This window comes from Hyla sarda, chromosome 5, assembly GCF_029499605.1.
Source record: "Hyla sarda isolate aHylSar1 chromosome 5, aHylSar1.hap1, whole genome shotgun sequence".
NCBI classification, from domain to species: Eukaryota; Metazoa; Chordata; class Amphibia; order Anura; family Hylidae; genus Hyla; species Hyla sarda.
This window is the reverse complement of record NC_079193.1, coordinates 130,300,688-130,319,932: the sequence shown is the minus strand read 5'-3', so window position 1 is coordinate 130,319,932 and position 19,245 is coordinate 130,300,688. Positions and strand designations below refer to the sequence as shown.

At 42.0% G+C, this 19,245-nt stretch overlaps 1 protein-coding gene across 10 annotated transcripts in view; it reads right to left on the bottom strand.

Moving 5' to 3' along the window:
• The window catches only part of ADCY1 (adenylate cyclase 1), a 605,827-nt gene that overhangs the window by 316,186 nt on the left and 270,396 nt on the right, over positions 1-19,245 (bottom strand). For 9 of the 10 annotated variants that reach the window (XR_008843996.1, XR_008843995.1, XR_008843997.1 and 6 more), the window contains one exon: positions 11,330-11,359. The exons of the other annotated variant lie outside the window; for it this stretch is intronic. Coding sequence is in view for 6 of the 9 variants with exons in the window: in XM_056520271.1 (XP_056376246.1) it covers positions 11,330-11,359 (30 nt within the window). In the remaining 3 variants the exon portion in view is untranslated. The remainder of the gene's footprint in view (positions 1-11,329; positions 11,360-19,245) is intronic. 10 annotated transcript variants of the gene reach the window in all.

Sequence of the window (19,245 nt, the reverse complement as noted above, 5' to 3'; positions counted from 1 at the left end):
TCGGGGAACTGCTCCCCTTGCATACTGCCGCATAACTGTCGCCCACCATTAGCCTGTCCTGCTCTTCCCTACCAGCAGGACGCGTGACTGTAGCACCCGCGGCCATGTTGGATGCAGCACTGTACCCCCCGTGCTGGTCCCGTTCCACAGCAGCGGGATCTGGCAGGGTGGGGGGCCCAGCAGCCTGAACCAACTTTTCAGGTGGCCCAGACTGCTGGAAAGGAGAGAAGACAAACTTCACTTGCTTCCAAGCCTTTTTCTTCTTCCTTTTATTCTCCTCAGGGCTCAGGTCCTGGCCAAAACTGAAATTTTCCAGACGGGTGGGGTACTCATGCATCACTATGGCCCGCAGGAGCCCCCCACCGACCAGGCCACTGTCACCGCCATAACTGCTATCACTTTCCTCTGAGGTGGTTGGTAAGGCAACTTGAGCAGGGTTAATATATTCTGCACTTGGGGTGATAGAGGTCTTAGGGGTACACGGGGTATCACACATCCCCCTCACTCTCATCACCCTCACTGCCGCCATCTCCCTCACCACCTTTCTCCATCTTCTCCTCTGTATCAAACAGGCATTCTTCCTCCCCCTGACTATCCTCTTCCTCCTTCACAGGGGTCCGCATGATTTTAAAGCGGTCGTTATTTTTTAACTTTTCCTTAACCCCTTAAGGACTCAGCCCATTTTGGCCTTAAGGACTCAGACAATTTAATTTTTACGTTTTCATTTTTTCCTCCTCGCCTTCTAAAAATCCTTTGTAATGACATCACTCATTATATCATAAAATGTATGGCGCAACCAAAAAACACAATTTTTGTGGGGAAATTAAAACGAAAAATGCAATTTTGCTAATTTTGGAAGATTTTGTTTTCACGCCGTACAATTTATGGTAAAAATGACATGTGTTCTTTATTCTGTGGGTCAATACGATTAAAATGATACCCATTATTATATACTTTTATATTATTGTTGCGCTTAAAAAAAAATCACAAACTTTTTAACCAAATTAGTATGTTTATAATCCCTTTATTTTGAGGACCTCTAACTTTTTTATTTTTCCGTATAAGTGGCGGTATGGGGGCTCATTTTTTGCGCCATGATCTGTACTTTTTTTGATACCACATTTGCATATAAAAAACTTTTAATCCATTTTTTATAATTTGTTTTTAAATAAAATGTATTAAAAAAGTCGGAATTTTTGACTTTTTTTTTTTTTTTCGTTCACGCCGTTCACCGTACGGGATCATTAACATTTTATTTTAATAGTTCGGACATTTACGCACGCGGCGATACCAAATAGGTCTATAAAAATGTTTACGCTTTTTGGGGGTAAAATAGGAAAAAACGGACGTTTTACGTTTTTATTGGGGGAGGGGATTTTTCACATTTTTTTTACTTTTACTTTTACATTTTTTTTTACACTTGAATAGTCCCCATAGGGGACTATTCATAGCAATACCATGATTGCTAATACTGATCTGTTCTATGTATAGGACATAGAACAGATCAGTATTATCGGTCATCTCCTGCTCTGGTCTGCTCGATCACAGACCAGAGCAGGAGACGCCGGGAGCCGGACGGAGGAAGGAGAGGGGACCTCCGTCCGGCGTTCTGAATGATCGGATCCCCGCAGCAGCGCTGCGGGCGATCCGATCGTTCATTTAAATCGCGAACTGCCGCAGATGCCGGGATCTGTATTGATCCCGACACCTGAGGGGTTAATGGCGGACGCCCGCGAGATCGCGGGCGTCGGCCATTGCCGGCGGGTCCCTGGCTGCGATCAGCAGCCGGGATCAGCCGCGCATGACACGGGCATCGCTCCGATGCCCGCGGTTATGCACAGGACGTAAATGTACGTCCTGGTGCGTTAAGTACCACCTCACCAGGACGTACATTTATGTCCTGCGTCCTTAAGGGGTTAAACATGCCCGCTCCCTCTACGATCATCATTCGGGCTCTCACCACCTCCTGCTCCTCTGCCTTCAGTTCACACACCCTGGCAGCAAACTTAGCCTTGGCAGAGTTATCTGTCTGGGAGCGGGCAAACTTCAGATCTTCCCTAATAACTTTCAGCTTCTTTCCCAACGGCTCATATTCCACCAGCTTTGCCTGCATGCGGGAACCAAACGTGGCAAGCGACTCCCTGGGTCCCTTCACTCCCCATTGTTGGGGTTCCATAACAACATTCCCCGAAGATATAACTGTAATTTTCTTACCGGACGCCTTGCGGTTTCCAGAGACGGACGGGGGAGTGGGCTCCACATTACTGAGGAGCCTGCTGGATCTTCTCACCCTGTCCTGAGAATCGGCCATAGCTCTCTCACTCCCACCCTCCGCCGGCCTAGTTCAAAGGGTGGAAGTCTAGGGCTCCATAGCAGGAGGCTCTCCCAAGGGGGCTGCCACCCTCCTAGGGAAAAGGCTGTACGGAAATCTGCTTCAATCCTATCTCTCTGGAAAGCCCTGGAAATCAGACACACCCAACAGCTGCTGTGTTCCACAGGAAGTGCTCTCTGCTGACATCTCTGCCCATATCTGGAACTGTCCAGACTACAAGCGAATCCCCATAGCAAACCTCTCCTGATCTGGACAGTTTGTGTTACAGAGGTGTCGGCAGAGAACTCCAGAAAGAAATACAACTTTCCGTGGAGCATACATCAGCTGATAAGTACTGGAAGGATTAAGATTTTTAAATAGAAGTCATTTACAGATCTGTTTAACTTCGTGGCACCAGTTGATTTTAAAACATTTGTTTTCGACCGGAGTACCTCTTTAAAGGCAAACTGCACAGGATCTCCAGGCTGACTAACTGGAGAGACTTTGTTTTCCTATGAGAGTAGTTCTTTTCGCTAATGTAAATGTTCAACCTTTTCTCCTCTTATGGTCTATTCACACGTACAGTATTCTGTGCAGATTTTCTGCTGCATATTTCAATGTAAACTGAGCACAGCGCAGAATACTGTACGTGTGAATAGACCCTTATAATACATAAAATACAATCCTTTATATATGCAAAAAAAAAAAAGAAAATCTTCTGAGTTACAAACCCACAAATGTTACAAATCCACAGAAATATGATATACATAGCAAAACTTTAACACACAACAATTACTTTTCTCTACAACATTTATACTTTATGTTAGATGAAGAAAATATTTATAGCATGTCTATTTGTCTCCAACTGTGAATTACTACCATTGGTTGTAGCTCCTTAATATCCACATTTTAGTGTTCCTGTACGAACTTTGAAGGCCCCTTCATGAACATGAAAAATGCAAAAAAAATTATTACTTCTTAAGAGTACTATATACTTAGTGTTTCTGGTTCATACAAATTCTCACATAATGTAAATTCCACTATACAAACCAATGAGGGTCTATACACAAATGTGTATGGCGAAGCACAGAATGTCACTGTAAGGCTACGTTCACACGGCCGTCTGTCTTCCATCCTGCTTTCCTCTCGTCACAGCCTCCTAATTGGACCATACTACTAAGGGATGCAAACTGATGCAAAAAAAAGCCATTCTTTGGCATCCTTTTGCATCAGTTTTTCATCCGTTAGTATTAAAAGTCAGCCGCCTACAGACTCCCGCAGCCGGGGCTACTACTACTCCCATCATGGAACAGACTTGTTTCCATGATGGGAGTAGTAGTTCACTTTTACTGCAGGAGTCCGCTGATTTCACCTCTTCTGAGCATGCACAGAAGTAATAACGGTTCAAAAATGTATCATTTAAACAGGGTGCAAACGGATGATATGTTAAATTTATAATATCCATTTCTATGGGGGACTTGGAGGACTACAGTACCCAGAAAGATTATTAGAATTAGGGTTATTTAGATTAGGAAAAAGAAGGCTTAGGGGAGACCTAATAACTATGTATAAATATATCAGGGGACCGTACAGAGATCTCTCCCATGATCTATTTATACCCAGGACTGTATCTATAACAAGGGGGCATCCTCTACATCTAGAGAAAAGCAGGTTTCTACACCAGCACAGACAGGGGTTCTTTACTGTAAGAGCAGTGAGACTATGGAACTCTCTGCCAGAGGAGGTGGTCATGGTGAACTCTGTAAAAGAGTTCAAAAGGGGTCTGGATGCATTTTTGGAGAGTAATAACATTGCTGGTTATGTATATTAGATTTATAGGGACAGAACGTTGATCCAGGGATTTATTCTGATGCCATATTTGGAGTCGAGAAGGAATTTTTACCTCTAGTATGAGGGATTTTTGCCTTCCTCTGGATCAACTCAGTAGGGACTCATTAGGGTTATAGGTTGAACTTGGTGGACTCGGGTCTTTTTTCAACTTTATGAACTATTTTACTATTCCGTTATTTTAGACGGGAGAAAAATACTGCATGCAACGTCTTTTCCCCGTCAAAAAATAAATTAAAAACGGAACGGGAAGCAAACAGGTTCAAACAGGTGATAAAGGGTTGTAAAAAAAATCCCATTGACATCAATGGGATTATTTTACAGCTGTTTCCAACCTGACTGAAAAATTATGAAAACAGATTGATAATGGGAATTTATGAAAGGGGGCAGACGACGTGTGAACAAGCCCTAACAACAGAAGTCAGAATATATAACATCAAAAACTATAACATTGATACATGGCTATTGTATTAAAATATGTTTTTCCACCTTTCATGTACACTAAAATAGATTTTCCATATGACTACAAGGACTCCAACATTATTAAATAAAATTATGGTTTCAAGACAAACATTTAAGCACACACAGTGACAGGGATGGAAATAGTTAAAGGAACATTCCAGGCATAACAAATGACTGTGTTGTGCCTAGTACAGGACTCCAGGGATTGGTATATAACACAGGGATTCAAAGGCCACCAAAGAAGGAATCCATTTGTCATGCACCACACACTTAGGCATTGAATTAGGCATAACTGTGCATCAGCCCAGAAGGTTCCTCAGATCTTTCCAAATAAGCAAGTCAACTATTAATTTTTAACTAAGCTTAGCAAAGTTTATAAAAAAAGATTTTTCTGCTGAACTGAACACCTCCATATTAAGGGAGCACAGCAGAACACTTTTTGCACTAACAATAATCAGAACTCACATTTTTCCATTCACTGCAATTATTATTTCTAAAACGTACTGTACATACAGGTCAAACTTAACTCGAGATAGAACATCCCAGCACCATTAGTCTCTAATAAAGCCCTTTTTTTTTTCATTTTTAAACATCCATAGAAACAGACAAGAATCATAGTCTGACATGTTTTGTGTTTCTGCTTATTCATAAACATACTTAAGTGTAAAAACTTTGGGGGACATTTATCATCGTTGCTTTGGTAAGAAAGTTCTGTAGGCTTTTTATTTTTGCTTTAGTTTTGCTTATGTAGGGAACATTTATCATACTATCACAGGGCAGTTGATGAATATGGCTTACATAAGCAAAAACCAATAAATGACTTCAGAACTCCAATTTGCAGCTTTGAAAAAATATGTGATATATATATATATATATATATATATATATATATATATATATCTATATGTGTGTGTGTGTGTGTTTATTACATTTTCTTTTACCACTTTTACCACTAACTCATTTATTTATTTAATTTTTTAACTTCTCATTTCAGGTCAGTGTATCCTGTGGATTACTTTAGATTTGGAGGACTACGGGGACCAGTGTTTTTTTATTTTATTTTGTTTAACGTCAATAAAATGGTTAACGAGGGCTTTTGGGGGAGTGTTGTTTTGGAATAAAAAAAATTTTGTATTTTTTTTTATTTTTATTTACTTCTTATAGAGGGAGTCCATTACTAAGGCAGGCTTAGTGTTAGCCACAAAAACAGCTGGCGCTAACCCCCAATTATTGCCCCAGTACCCACCTCCACAGAGGTGCTGGGAAGAGCCGATACTAACCGGCCCAGTGCATCAAAAATGGCGCTCCTGGGTAGGTGGTAACAGGCTGGCGTTATTTAGGTTGGGAAGGGCCAGAAACAATGGTCCTCTCCCACCCTGGTAACGTCAGGCTGTTGCTGCTTGGTTGGTATTTGGCTGAGAATAAAAATAGGGGAAACCTTATGCTTTTTTTTTCATAAATAATTAAATATAAAAATACAATTTTTTATAAAAACGCATAGGGTTCCCTCTATTTTATTTTCAGCCAAATACCAACCAATCAGCAACAGCTTGATGTTACCAGAGTGGGCAAGGACCATTGTTACTGGACCTCCCCAGCCTAAATAATGCCAGCCTGTTACTGCCTAGGCCCAGGAGCACCATTTTTGATGCTCCGGGCCTGTTGGTACCGGCTCTTCCCAGCACCCCTGTGGCGGTGGGTACCGAGGTAATATTTGGAGGTTAGCGCTAGCTGTTTTTGTGGCTAATGCTAAGCTCCAGCTTAGTAATGGATTCCGTCTATAAGACAGCTTCCACTACTAAGCCTGTCAAGTAAATAAAAAAAAACACAACACGTTTAAAAAAAAGTTTATTCCAAAAAAACATTCCCCCCACAAGCCTGCGTTAACCATTTTATTATCATTAAACAGAAAGAAAAATAAAAAACGCTGATCATCGATGCAGTCCACCGAATCCGAAGTAGTCCACAGGCTATACGGATCTGAAATGAGAAAAAAAAAGAAACAAGAAAAATAGGTTAATATATTTATTGTCACCCGCCCGCGAATCTCCCGTGCTGCACAACTACAACTCCCAGCATGCCCTTACAGTAAGGGCATGGTGGGAGTTGTAGTTGTGCAGCAGAGGGCAGGTGACAAGCTTCTCACACGCCCCCGCCGCACAACTACAACTCCCAGCCAGTCCTTACTGTAAGGACACGCTGGAAGTTGTAGTTGTGCAAGCCAGGGAAGCGGGCGGTAATGCGGTCCAGTGACATAACACTGCAACCGCCCGGGACTCCCGCAGCCAAGCCGGGAGATGTGCAGGAGACATCCCTGCCATCCCTCAGAGTGTATGGCAGGAACGGCTCCAGCACATCTCCCAGCCCATGTGCAGGAGTCCCGGGCGGCTGCAGAGTGATGTCAGCCCAGGCTCTTTTTAACATATAAAGGAGCTGCAGAGTTTTAGTCCCTACTGTAAGATCAAATTTCCTGCCAGGTCCCGTGATTGGCTGCTTGGTCCCTGCCAATCACGGGACACAGTGGGAAATGTGAAATTACATTAGGGACTCCAAAAACTCCACGGCGCCGAGGTATGTTAAAAGGAGCCCATTTGCCATTAGGAAGAAAGAATATTCGCATCTTCATATTATTTCTTCCTAATGGCAAATATTATAGCATTTTCATCACAGCATTTTTCTTAATATTCCCCTAATATTCAATAAAATGCAGGAAACCTATACACTATGTAGGCAATAATAATAAATAATGAACACCATGGGCCGCAGCTGTGCGCAAACGCAATAGAATCCGGAATGATCAGAATAAAATTAAGTCGGATGTCATGCGCGTACCTGCGGGAACATGCGCCGTTAACTAGCTCGGCAGAACAATAAAAAAAAGTCCGGGCACACGCGCAGCACATGCGTAGAAGGGACATAGAGCACTGTTTTCTAAGTTCTCACGCACGCTCAGCACATGCGCGGTAGAGAAACATGGCCCCAGCACCCACGCCCCTCACCTGTGTTCCACTCGCCCGCACACCTGATTTGCTGCTGCGCAGGAACACTGTATGTTCATCACACTCTGATGTCTCCAGTTTTTTCCAATAAAGCTGCCATCTGATGTCCCTGGGATGGAGAGTGCGTGTTCATTATTCTTTCCGCACACAGTTTTGCCTTTGTGACTTTGTTGCACGCACCCCTCATATCGGGACTCAGTCAGGGTGCAGTTATCCTAGCAGACCATGGTCTCCTTTTTGTCCCAGTGGTGCTGCCGCTTTCTCTGCGCTCTCAATGTATACGGCACTATTTTCTACGTTTTCACGCATGCGCGACGCATAGAATGAACATCCGATAACGTCAACCCACATGCAGCACATGCAAAAGAGGCTGCTATTGGTCATCAGCAGCCGTCCTCTACACGGAGAGACGTAATTGGACCGGAGTGATGCGCACATGATGCGCTCACTAAAAACTTCATTAACAGAGCACTTATAAGGACGGGATCCCAGAATTGCGGCCATTAGCCGGACTCCCTTGAAAAAGTCAGCGTGGGCTGACGAAACGTCGGGGGGGGGGGGGGGGGATGGCTAGCACTGAATTTTAAATAGCGACCACTAATGCCAGCATATATAGATGTGCATATCTAGAGATAATTGCTATATAAAAAAAAGAGCGGATGCTTGCTATATAGTTGGTAGCACACACTCAATCTGCTGAGCGCAGAAACATTTATTTTGTTCCCTTATTTTAAATGATCTAATAAAACATTGAAGTTTTAATTCAAGGGGGATTTCTAGTTTTAGGGTTAACCCCTTTGGGGGAATACCCCTAAAAGTTGTTGCTTACAGGTAGTCCGAAAAGCAGAAACATAAGCAAGGTTCAAGCTGGTGTAGGCTTTTTAATCAGATGCGCCTAGATCTGTGACAGTTGTAGTCAATAAATCAGGGTGCACTGGAAAGTGAAAAATGAAAAAAAAATCTACGTGAGCAAGATGTCAAGATGAGCGGTGGGATGTAAACAAAAATAATGTAGCAAGTAAGCGGAGTTGCGCCAAAGTTGCGCCAAATATACGGGAAAATAAGCTCTACAAACTTTGATAAATCTGGGCCTTTGTCTTTAGAAACGCCTCCTTAACCCCTTAAGGACGCAGGACGTAAATGTACGTCCTGGTGCGGTGGTACTTAACGCACCAGGACGTACATTTACGTCCTAAGCATAACCGCGGGCATCGGAGCGATGCCCGTGTCATGCGCGGCTGATCCCGGCTGCTGATCGCAGCCAGGGACCCGCCGGCAATGGCCGACGCCCGCGATCTCGCGGGCGTCCGCCATTAACCCCTCAGGTGCCGGGATCAATACAGATCCCAGCATCTGCGGCAGTGCGCGATTTGAATGAATGATCGGATCGCCCGCAGCGCTGCTGCGGGGATCCGATCATTCATAACGCCGCACGGAGGTCCCCTCTCCTGCCTCCGTCCGGCTCCCGGCGTCTCCTGCTCTGGTCTGTGATCGAACAGACCAGAGCAGAAGATCACCGAAAACACTGATCTGTTCTATGTCCTATACATAGAACAGATCAGTATTAGCAATCATGGTATTGCTATGAATAGTCCCCTATGGGGACTATTCAAGTGTAAAAAAAAATGTAAAAAAAATGTAAAAAAATGTAAAAGTGAAAGTAAAAAAAAAAGTGAAAAATCCCCTCCCCCAATAAAAAAGTAAAACGTCCGTTTTGTCCTATTTTACCCCCAAAAAGCGTAAAAAATTTTTTTATAGACATATTTGGTATCGCCGCGTGCGTAAATGTCCGAACTATTAAAATAAAATGTTAATGATCCCGTACGGTGAACGGCGTGAACGAAAAAAAAAAAAATAAGTCCAAAATTCCAAATTTTTTAATACATTTTATTTTTAAAAAAATTATAAAAAATGTATTAAAAGTTTTTTATATGCAAATGTGGTATCAAAAAAAAGTACAGATCATGGCGCAAAAAATGAGCCCCCATACTGCCTCTTATACGGAAAAATAAAAAAAATATAGGTCATCAAAATAAAGGGATTATAAACGTACTAATTTGGTTAAAAAGTTTGTGATTTTTTTTAAGCGCAACAATAATAGAAAAATAGGTAATAATGGGTATCATTTTAATCGTATTGACCCTCAGAATAAAGAACACACGTCATTTTTACCATAAATTGTACGGCGTGAAAACAAAACCTTCCAAAATTAGCAAAATTGCGTTTTTCGTTTTAATTTCCCCACAAAAATAGTGTTTTTTGGTTGCGCCATACATTTTATGATATAATGAGTTATGTCATTACAAAGGACATACTCCCTCATACTAGTCTGTGGATGAAAATATAAAAGAGTTATGATTTTTAGAAGGCGAGGAGGATAAAATGAAAACGTAAAAATTAAATTGTCTGAGTCCTTAAGGCCAAAATGGGCTGAGTCCTTAAGGGGTTAATGGTTGTGATGTAATAAGACTTTGCTAGTCACTCTTTTGTGATGTATGGATGTTTCAATATCTGTGACCACTAGGCTTGCAGTATTACCATGATGTACTTTTCTAAAGTGACAGCTAAGTGCTGATACATTAACCACATTCTTCTTACTATCTGTTATGTGGCGTGTGATTCAGATTTTTAAAGTATTATTCATATGTCTCACATACGGCATAGAACAGCTTGTGCAAGTAGCAAGATAAACAGCATTTTTGGAATTGCAATTTATGTAACTTCCAATACTATAACCCAAACCTGCTGTGTAGGAAGAGAAGCTATTCGATACGGAGATAGAGTATGTGTACATGTGGTGCTGTGCATCTTCTATGCCCACATCTGTGATTTCCTATACAATTCAGCTATCTTGTCTTGTCCTTGACTTTCTGTACTGTAGAGGCTAGGAGACAGAGCAACAATACTATGGATACTAGGAGAATTTCTGGATAATATTTGCATCCCATGTTGTAAACATTCTGCTAGATCTCTAGTAACAGTATCTGTTACAAGATAGGGTTTATGAGGCTGGTTTTGGCATCAACTAGCAGGGAAGATAGGCATTTTCTTTGCAGCAACCTCCATTGGTGAGCTGGTCTGACCCACTTGTGATCAGATACCTATCCCCTATTCTGTGGATAGAGGATAAGTCGCTTTATACTGGATGAACCCTATAAACTGAGGAGAATACATTTGTCATGCATTTTCCCAAGCTTATGGGGGTTGTCCAGTATAAAATAACTTATCCTCTATTCACAGACTGTTCACAAATATATAGTACAGGTACAGGCATGTTAAGTTATTCTTGTCTGTTCCTATGGACGTTTATGCATTGTAAAGATATGAAATAAAATAAGATTTTATTGTGACTTTTCGATGCTGGGATTTCCTTTTTTCTATATGTACTACATGGCTGAATTCTCCCGGGCACCCATGCATGCTTGTGTTCCATAGAAGGTAAGAACTGCCTTTGTGCTTTATTTACAGTCACGTTAAAGAGCTGGAAACCACAGATGCTTTAAAAATTGTTCAGTGTATGGAAAATGTTTTATTTTATTTGAATAGACATGCATAATCTATAGCTAAGAACCTGTATGACTACTAGAATGACTGCATGACAATAAACAGCTAAAAGGTTAATCTACATGCCACACATGAATTCTAAGCGGAACTACTACACACTATTACACACATGGAATTTAACAAAACAATGGATTAAGGTACTGACACATTCAGGTCCAGAACGCGAGGCTTGAATCTGGATCAGGACACAAGTAGACATAAGAAAGAAAATTAGTATGATTTACAGTAAAAATAATGATATCACAGAAGATGGTCAGCTTCTACAGTATGTTACAAAACACGACAGAAAAAAACAGTTGGTGGCAAACAGTATCATAACAACACTTGACACACAAACCTGCCAAAGCTGGAAGGCAACCAAAAGTTTCTTAGTAACCTTACCAACAATTTTGTAAACAATTAAATTATACCGTTATTCTGAAACAAGTAATTTCGAAAGCTATTTGTTTGCATTCTATTACTACATAGGGGTCACCTGCAAAATGCGACTACAAATGCAACCTAAATCAGGTTTTTGAACATACATTAGTGTCTTTATCACGGTTTTGTTTTAGTTGTTTTTTTTTTTTTTAACTTAAAAGCCCTATTCATATGTTTGCATAAGCTGACTGTAGGGTTAAAAGAGTTTTCCCACAAATGACACTCAACTATCTAAACGATCAGGGGAGGCCCGACTGTTGGGGACCACACCAATCACGAGGAGTCCCTTGTCTTTGTGGTTAAATTTAGGCGCTCTATTAAACATTGTGGGCCTTAACATTCGGCTTTTTTGGTCAAGCCCAAAGTGCTAAATGGAACAGCATTCAACTTTAGCTTTTTGCATACTCTACATTGTCAAATAGTTGATAGAAAATGGTATATAGTAAAGGCCAATTACTCTAGATTAGACTTATACATTTTTAAGATGGGTATTTTCCAGAGCATAAGATAGCCGATAATACTGATTAGTGCTATGCCCTATGCATAGCACTGAACAGTATTATCAATCAAGTGATTGCTATAAATATTTTACCCCTTAACAACGCAGGACGTAAATGTACATCCCAGTGCGGTGGTACTTAACGCACCAGGATGTACATTTACATCCTGTACATGACCACGAGCATTGGATGCTGACTGAGTAGTCAGAAAAATGGAAGATCGGATCGCCCGCAGTGCTGCCGCAGCCATCCTCTGTAAAGGCGGATGGAGGTCCACTCACCTGCCTCGGTACATCTCCCGGAGTCTTCTGCTCTGGTCTGAGATCGAGCAGACCAGAGCAGAAGATAGCTGATAACACTGATCAGTGCTATGCCCTATATATAGCAATGAACAGTATTAGCAATCAAATTATTGCAATAAATAAGGGGACTATTATGGTCTATTCACACGTACAGTAATCTGATTTGATTTTCTGCTGCAGATTTCAATGTAAACTGAATGACTGAATACAGCTAGAAATCCTGCACATATAATCTGAGCGTCAAATCTGCGCAGAATACTGTACGTGTGAACAGACCCTTAAAGTAAAAAATCCCCTCCCCCAATTAAAATGTTAATTGTCCCCTTTTTCCCCATTTCACCCCCAAAAAGTGTAAACATTTTTTTTAAATAAACATATTTGGTATTGCCGCATGCATAAATATCTGAACTATTAAAATATAATGTTAATTATCCCTTACTGTGAACGGCACAAAAAAAAAATATTTTTTAGAACATTTTATTCCCCAAAAAATTTACAAAAAAATGTATTAAAAGTTTTATATATGCAAAGGTGGTATAAAAAAAATAAAGTACAGATCACAGCACAAAAAATGAGCCCTCATACAGCCGCTTATACAGAAAAATTAAAAAGTTATAGGTCAGCAAAATAGAGGGATTTTAAACGCACTAATTAAAAAGTTTGCAATATTTTTTATGCGGTACAATAATAGAAAAGTATGCAATCATGGGTATCATTTTAACCCCTTAAGGACCAAGGACGTACCGGTACGTCCTTGGTCCTGCTCCCGTGATATAACACGGGGTTACACGGTAACCCCGCATCATATCACGGCGGGCCCGGCGTCATAGTGAAGCCGGGACCCGCCGCTAATAGCGTGCAGCGCCAATTGCGGCACCGCGCGCTATTAACCCTTTAGCCGCACGCTCAGAGCTGAGCCGCACGGCTAAAAGCGAATAGAAAAAGCTGCCGGTTAGCTCAGTGGGCTGTTCGGGATAGCCGCGGCGAAATCTCAACATCCCGAACAGCTTACAAGACAGCGGGAGGGCCCCTACCTGCCTCCTCGCTGTCCGATCGCCGAATGACTGCTCAGTGCCTGAGATCCAGGCATGAGCAGTCATGCGGCAGAATCATCGATCACTGGTTTCCTATGAGAAACCAGTGATCAATGTGAAAGATCAGTGTGTGAAGTGTTATAGGTCCCTATGGGACCTATAACACTGCAAAAAAAAAAAAAAAGTGAAAAAAGAAAGTGAATGAATATCATTTAACCCCTCCCCTATTAAAAGTTTGAATCACCCCCCTTTTCCCATAAAAAAACACAGTGTAAATAAAAATAAAAATAAACATATGGTATCACCGCGTGCGGAAATGTCCGAATTATAAAAATATATCATTAATTAAACCGCTCGGTCAATGGCATACGCGCAAAAAAAATCCAAAGTCCAAAATAGTGCATTTTTGGTCACTTTTTATATCATTTAAAAATAAATAAAAAGATCAATAAGTCCTATCAATGCAAAAATGGTACCGTTAAAAACTTCAGATCACGGCGCAAAAAATTAGCCCTCATACCGCCCCATACACGGAAAAATAAAAAAGTTATAGGGGTCAGAAGATGACAATTTTAAACGTATTAATTTTCCTGCATGTAGTTATGATTTTTTAGAGAAGTACGACAAAATCAAACCTATATATGTAGAGTATCATTTTAATCGTACGGACTTACAGAATAAAGATAAGGTGTCAATTTTACCGAAAAATGTACTACGTAGAAACGGAAGCCCCTAAAAGTTACAAAACTGTGTTTTTTTTTTTCAATTTTGTCACACAATGATTTTTTTTTACGTTTCACCGTAGATTTTTGGCCAAAATGACTGACTTCATTACAAAGTAGAATTGGTGGCGCAAAAAATAAGCAATCATATGAATTTTTTGGTGCAAAATTGAAAGAGTTATGATTTTTTAAAGCCAAGGAGCAAAAAACGAAAATGCACAAACGGAGAAACCCCCGGTCCTTAAGGGGTTAATTTTACTGACCCACAGAATAAAGAAAACATGTCTATTTTACCGTAAAATGTACAGCATGAAAACAAAACCTTCCAAAATTAGCAAAATTGCAGTTTTCTTATCAATTTCCTCACACAAATAGTATTTTTTGGGTTGCCCCATACATTTTATGTTAAAATTAGTGATGTCATTACAAAGGACAAATTGTCGCCCACAAAACAAGCCCTCTGTGGATGAAAATATAAGAGTTATGATTTTTAGAAGGCGAGGAGGAAAAAATTAAAACATAAAAATGGCCAAATGGTCTGAGTCCTTAACTCCTTAACCTCCCTGGCGGTATGATTCTGTCTGGAAATTTGTACCAAAAGCGGTACAATTTTTTTAACTGAATTTCACATCTCCCTTCGTCCATTTCACATCTCCCCTGTCACATTCCCTCTCCCTTGTCACATCCCCCGAAACATTCTCCCCCCTCCTTGTCACATTCTCCCCCCTCCTTGTCACATTCTTTCCCCTTGTCACATTCCCCCCCCTTGTCACATTCTCCCCCTTCATGTTACATTCCCCTCCCCCTGTCACATCCCCCCCTTGTCACATCCCCCCCTTGTCACATCCCCCCCTTCATGTCACACTCCCCTCCCCCCCTGTCACATCCCCCCTGTCACATTCCCCCCCCCCCCGTCACATTTCCCCCCTTCATGTCACATTCCCCCCCCCCCCTTGTCACATCCCCCCCTCCTGTCACATTCATCCCCCCTTCTCACCTTCTTGTCCTGCAGCAGCATACACTGGGTTTGCCGGGCAGATTTCAAACCTAGTGTATTTGCTGCAGAACAAGTCCTTTCCCCTTCAGCAAATCACAGGCTTTACACCACTGCGGCCTGTGATTGGCTGAAAAGCGAAAGGTCCTAGAAGAGGAATAGTGAAGAGAGGACACCCCGGACCGCACGGAGGGGAACAACATCTTCAGGGACCGGGATTAGGTGAGCAAAAGTTTTTTTTATTTTACTACTTCTTTCTTTTACACTTAGCTCAGTGTTTTTCTAACAGGGGGCCTCCAGCTGTTGTGAAACTACTACTCCCAGCATGCCCGGACAGCCTTTGGCTGTTCGGGCATGCTGAGAGTTGTAGTTTTGCAACAGCTGGAGGCCCCCTGGTAGGGAAACACTGACTTTTAGTATTTTTCTTTACCTGCTCTGGCCGGCCCCCGCAACGGGAGCCGACCAGAGCAGATAATCGCATGTTTTCCCGGGGGCCGCATCGCTATATCGCATTGCTTTTGCGATATATCGTGCAGCCCGGCCAGGAACTCTGTAATTCTACCCCGAGCGTGACTCGGGGTTACCGATCCTAGCAGGGAAAATTAACCCCGAGTCACGCTCGGGATTACCGCTCAGGAGGTTAAGGACCCAGCCCATTTATACCTTAAGGACCCGGACATTTTGTGAACATCTTGACCACTGTCACTTTAAGCATTAAAAGGGTACTCCGCCCGTGGCATCTTATCCCCTATCCAAAGGATAGGGGATAAGATGTTAGATCGCTGCGGTCCCGCTGCTGGGGACCCCGGGGATCGCCACTGCGGCACCCCGCCATCATTACTGCACAGAGCGAGTTCGCTCTGTGCGTAATGATGGGCGATACTGGGGCCGGAGCAGCGTGACGTCATGGCTCCGCCCCTCATGACATCACGGGCCGTCCCCTTAATGCAAGTCGATGGCAGGGGGCGTGACGACCGCCACGCCCCTCCATAGACTTGTATTGACGGGGGCGGGCCGTGACATCACGAGGGGCGGAGCCGCGATGTAACGATGCTCCGGCCCCTGTATTGCCCGTCATTACGCGCAGAGCGATCTTGCTCAGCGCAGTAATGATAGCGGGGTGCTGCAGCAGCGATCCCCGGGGTCCCCAGCAGTGGGACCCCAGCGATCTGACATCTTATCCCCTAATCCTTTGGATAGGGGATATGATGTCTAGGGGCGAAGTAACCCTTTAATAACTCTGGGATGCTTTTACCTTTAATTCTGATTCCGAGATTGTTTTTTCGTAACATATTCTACTTTATGTTAGTGGTAAATTTTCGCCGATAGAATCAATTCTTGGTGAAAAATTCCAAAATTAGATTTTTCTAACTTTGAAGCTCTCTGCTTGTAAGGAAAACAGACATTCCAAATAAATCATATTTTGATTCACATATACATTAGGTCTACTTTATATTTTCATCATAAAGTTTACATGTTTTTACTTATGGGCAACATCAGAGGGCTTCAAAGTTCAGCAGCAATTTTCCAATTTTTCACAACATTTTTAAAATCGGAATTTTTCACGGACCAGTTCAGTTTTGAAGTGAAATTGAAGGGCTTTCTTATATAAAAAAAAATACCCCATAAATGACCCCATTATAAAAAGTGTACCCCTCAAAGTATTTAAAATTACATTCAGAAAGTTTAACCCTTTAGGTGTTTCACAGGAATAGCAGCAAAGTGAAGGAGAAAATTCAAAACCTTCATTTATTACACTGTTCTTGTAGACCCAGTTTTTTAATTTTTGCAAGGGGTAAAAAGAGAAAAATCCCCCAAAATTTGTAACCCAATTTCTCTCGAGTAAGAAAATACCTCATATGTGGATGTCAAGTGTTCGGGGGGCGCAGTAGAGGGCTCAGAAGGGAAGGAGCGACAATGGGATTTTGGAGAGTGAATTTTGCTGAAATATGCTGAAATTATTTTTGGGGGGCATGTCACATTTAGGAAGTCCCTATGGTGCCAGAACAGCAGAAAACCCACACATGACATACTATTTTGGAAACTACACCCCTCAAGGCACGTAACAAGGGGTCCAGTGAGCCGTAACACCCCACAGGTGTTTGACGACTTTTCGTTAAAATTGGATGTGTAAAGGAGAAAAAAAGAAATTTCACTAAAGTGCAGTTTTTTCCCCAAATTTATCATTTTTACAAAGGGTAATGGGAGAAAATGCCCCCCAAAATTTGTAACCCCATCTCTTCTGAGAATATAAATACCCCATGTTAGGACGTAAAATGCTCTGCAGGCGAACTACAATGCTCAGAAGAGGAGTCACATTTAGCTTTTGGAAAGCAAATTTTGCTGAAATGGTGTTTGGGGGGCATGTCACATTTAGGAAGCCCCTATGGTGCCAGAACAGTAAAAAAAAAAAAAAAAAAAAAAAAAAAACACATGGCATACTATTTTGGAAACTACACCCCTCAAGGAACGTAACAAGGTGTACAGAGAGCCTTAACAACCCACAGGTGTTTGACGACTTTTTGTGAAGGTTGGAAGTGTAAATGAAAAAAATAAATGATTTCACTAAAATGCTCTTTTTTCCCCAAATTTTAAATTTTTACATGGGGTAATAGGACAAAATGCCCCCCCCCCCCCAAAAAAAAAAAATTTGTCACCCCATTTCTTCTGAGTATGGAAATACCCCATGTGTGGACTTCAAGGGCTCTGCTGGAGCACTACAATGCTCAGAAGAGGAGGAGTGGCATTGAGCTTTTTGAAAGAGAATTTGTTTGGAATGGAAGTCGGGGGACATATGCGTTTACAAAGCCCCCCGTAGTGCCAGAACAGTGGACCCCCCCACATGTGACCCCATTTTGGAAACTACACACCTCACAGAATTTAATAAGGGGCACAGTGAGTATTTACACCCCGCTGGCATTTGACAGATCTTTGGAACAGTGGGCTTTGCAAATGAAAAATAAAATTTTTCATTTTCACGGATCACTGTTCCAAAAATCTGTCAGACACCTGTGGGGCATAAATGCTCATTGTACACCCCATTACAGTGGTCAATCTTTTTGGCGACTGTACCCCCAAAGCCTAAAAGTATCTCAGCGGGTACCCCCTCGCGCGGAACTTGCGCACGAGGGGTACCAGTAGACAAAAGGATTGTTGTTACCTTTATACTAATGCATTCTCCCTCCATCTTAATCCCCTTGTGCTATTATACCCCTCCATTTTAATTACCTTGCGCTATTATCCCCCCTTCCATCTTAATCCCCTTGTGCTATTATCCCCCATCCATCTTAATCCCCTTGTGCCACTATTCCCCCTCTCCATCTTAATACCCTTTTGCTATTATCCCCCCTCCATTTTAATCCCCTTGTGCCACTATTCCCCCCTCCCTCTTAATCCCCCTGTGCTATTATTCTCCCTCCATTTTAATCCCCTTGTGCCACTATTCCGCCCCTCCCTCTTAATTCCCCTGTGCTATTATTCTCCCACCATCTTAATCCCCTTGTGCCATAATTATCCAATATGGCAAAAGGGGATCAGAGAGAGGGGGGAATAATGGCACAGGGGTATTAAAATGGAGGGGGAATAATAGTACAAGGGGATTAAAGGGGTACCAACTGGTGGCAAAAAGTTGTAAACATATTTGTAAATTACTTCTATTGAAAAATCTTAATCCTTCCAGTACTTATTAGCTGCTGAATGCTACAGAGGAAATTCCTTTCTTTTTGGAACACTGATGACATCACGAGCACAGTGCTCTCTGCTGACATCTCTGTCCATTTAAGCAACCATGCATAGCAGATGCATAGCAGATGTATGCTAAGGGCAGCATGGTGGCTCAGTGGTTAGCACTGCTGCCTTGCAGTGCTGGGGATTTGGGTTCAAATCCCACTAAGGACAACAATAAAGCGTTATTATTATAATAACGTCAGCAGAGAGAACTGTGCTCAAGATGTCATCAGAGAGCATTCCAAAAAGAAAATAATTTCCTCTGTAGTATTCAGCAGCTAATAAGTACAGGAAGGATTAAGGTTTTTTTAATAGAAGCAATTTACAAATATGTTTAACTTTCTGCCACCAGTTGATTTAAAA